Source organism: Charadrius vociferus, unplaced genomic scaffold, assembly GCF_000708025.1.
Source record: "Charadrius vociferus isolate BGI_N301 unplaced genomic scaffold, ASM70802v2 scaffold407, whole genome shotgun sequence".
Taxonomy (NCBI): domain Eukaryota; kingdom Metazoa; phylum Chordata; class Aves; order Charadriiformes; family Charadriidae; genus Charadrius; species Charadrius vociferus.
In genome coordinates this window covers 744,205-746,378 of record NW_009649852.1, presented here as the reverse complement: position 1 = coordinate 746,378, position 2,174 = coordinate 744,205, and the positions used below count along the sequence as shown (strand labels likewise).

Sequence of the window (2,174 nt, the reverse complement as noted above, 5' to 3'; positions counted from 1 at the left end):
AGGACGGTAGGCGCTGGCGGTGGTTGGTTTTCCTGGTGAGCCGCACGGTTGGAGCGCTTCTTGGAGCTGCGCCGGGCAATGCGAGGGGACAACACATCTGCCAACTTGGGGTCAAAGCCATAACCACGGCCGGTGCCCGGTGCTGCTGGTTGTGCTGAGAGGATGGGCTCACTGCTGGACGGTGGGATGCTGGGCTCCAGCTCGCTGATGGCCTCACCGGGACCTTCAAAGGCACCGGCCGGCAGCTCACCGCGGCGGCTGGGGGCGCTCAATGACTTCTTCTTGATGGTCTTGCCGTTGCCCTTCTCATCGATGAGCTTAGCCATGGCACCAGGCTGGCTGACGATGGTTTGGATGAGGCTGCTGTAGTCCCGCGGCCCATCACTGCCCAGCGACAGGTCGCTGCCTGCGCTGCCTGCGCTGCCTGCAATGGTGGCGGGTTGGGGGATCCCCGCCTTGGTGCTCAGTGACCCCAGGAGGTTGCTGTCAACGGAGAAATTCTTCACTTCCTCCGCCACCGAGCATCTCCGGTGGGGCATGGGGTCGCTCAGGGAGCGGTAGGGTTCGGTGCCACCCTCGCTGCCACCCTCCATCCCATTGGCACCCGCTGAGGGGAACTTACGTCGACGTCGCAAGCTGCCGGGGGTGCTCGGTGTCTCGGATTTGCCAGCTGGAAGGTCTTCAACCACCACTGCCGGGTGAGCGGGCAGTGGCATTTCAGTGTCCCCGGCTGCTGGCCCAGCACTGGGCAGCGTCCAGGCGTCCACGGCTTCATGCAGGTCTTGGAAGGGCATCCCCGCGGGCTCTGGCTCCGTGACGATGCCCTCGTCTGTCACGCTCGACTCGTGACCCGACAGCTCCTCCATGGATTTCCTGCGAGTGATGATCTCCGACTCCACTTCCTTCAAACACCGTGTGCTCTCTGCCCGTCCCTGAAGGGTCACATTCGTCGTCCCTGTCGGTGCCACCACCTCGGTGCCCTCCACACTTTCACTGTCCTTCTGCTCGGCTGTGAAGCCATAGTCCTGCTGGGAACCCATCCTGCTGATCTTCTCGAAGACCTGCCTCGCCTCCTGGATGTACTGGTCCTGGATGACCATGGGGAGAGCATCATCATCCCCCGGCTGTCCCCCATCCAAAGCCACCCGGTCCTGGCTGTCGGCAGTGGCCAGGAGGAGCTCGGAGGAGCTCTGCTTCATGGTGCTCTGTAGGAAAAGCCTCCGTGTCCCCGACTTTTCGGAGCAGGTGAAGGACTTGGCTCGACGCAAAGTGGCCGTCAGGTCCTTGAGCGTTGGCCGCTCGCCCGGCGCCCAGCGGTTGGGGGGCTGAGCAGCGCCGTGGCTGCCCGGGGAGGGGTTGGCAATGCCAGAGCAGCCATCAGAGCCTGCGTCAAGGCCAATCCTCACCCCTTTCTTCTTCACCTTCAGCTCCGAGAGGTCTGATTTGAGGAAGCTGAGGAGTGTCAGGGTCTCGGTGGCGATGTCGGGGTTGGACAAGGATTTGCGGTGCTTGGCCCGCTCCCCTTCCAGCCCTGGCTGGTGCAGGCTCTCACCCCCAAAGTCCAGTTTTGCCTTGTCTGTGCCCTGTGGTAGCTTGGGACGGACGCGGAGGGCCGGCTGTCCCCATGCCAGGCCATCGCTCGTCCCGAAACTGGGTGATCGGTAGATGCCGTAACCCGCCTGGAGAGTCCGTCCTTGGTTGGGCCAACAGATCCCAAACTGTTCCTCTTCCTTCAGCGTCTCCGTGCTGGAGTAACGACTGCTGCTCCGTGACCCACCGGGGCTGCCGAAGGGCAGGATGTTCACCTTGGAGACACGGGCCACCACGGGCAACGGATGACGGGGGACCACCCTCCCGCAGCCTTCGGCCTCGGCATCGCCGCCATCCGCCGGGCTCTCCCAACCACCACTCTCCTTCTTCTTCTTCCGGGCGGCGCGGTGACGGTGGGCACCGCTTTGCCCTTCGCCTTCGCTGCCGGATGAAGCGCGGGGGGACCGGGATGCGGCCGCTTCATCCTCCCCGTTGGAGCGGGGTGATGGGGAGGAGGAGGGTGGTTGCGGTCGAGTCGAGTTATGCCAGGAATGCGGGCCGGGCTCCGGCGGAGCTCCGCGGGGAGAACGGAGAGCCGGGTGCGGGACGCGGCTGCGGGGCGGAGGCGGCGGAGGAGCTCCCCG

The 2,174-nt window shown here is 64.9% G+C and overlaps 1 protein-coding gene across 1 annotated transcript in view; it reads right to left on the bottom strand.

The window, feature by feature from the left end:
• ARHGEF17 (Rho guanine nucleotide exchange factor (GEF) 17) overlaps window positions 1-2,174 on the bottom strand; it is a 56,393-nt gene that overhangs the window by 52,266 nt on the left and 1,953 nt on the right. The window contains exon 2 of the mRNA XM_009891005.1: window positions 13-2,142. Coding sequence (XP_009889307.1) covers window positions 13-2,142 — 2,130 coding nt within the window. The remainder of the gene's footprint in view (window positions 1-12; window positions 2,143-2,174) is intronic.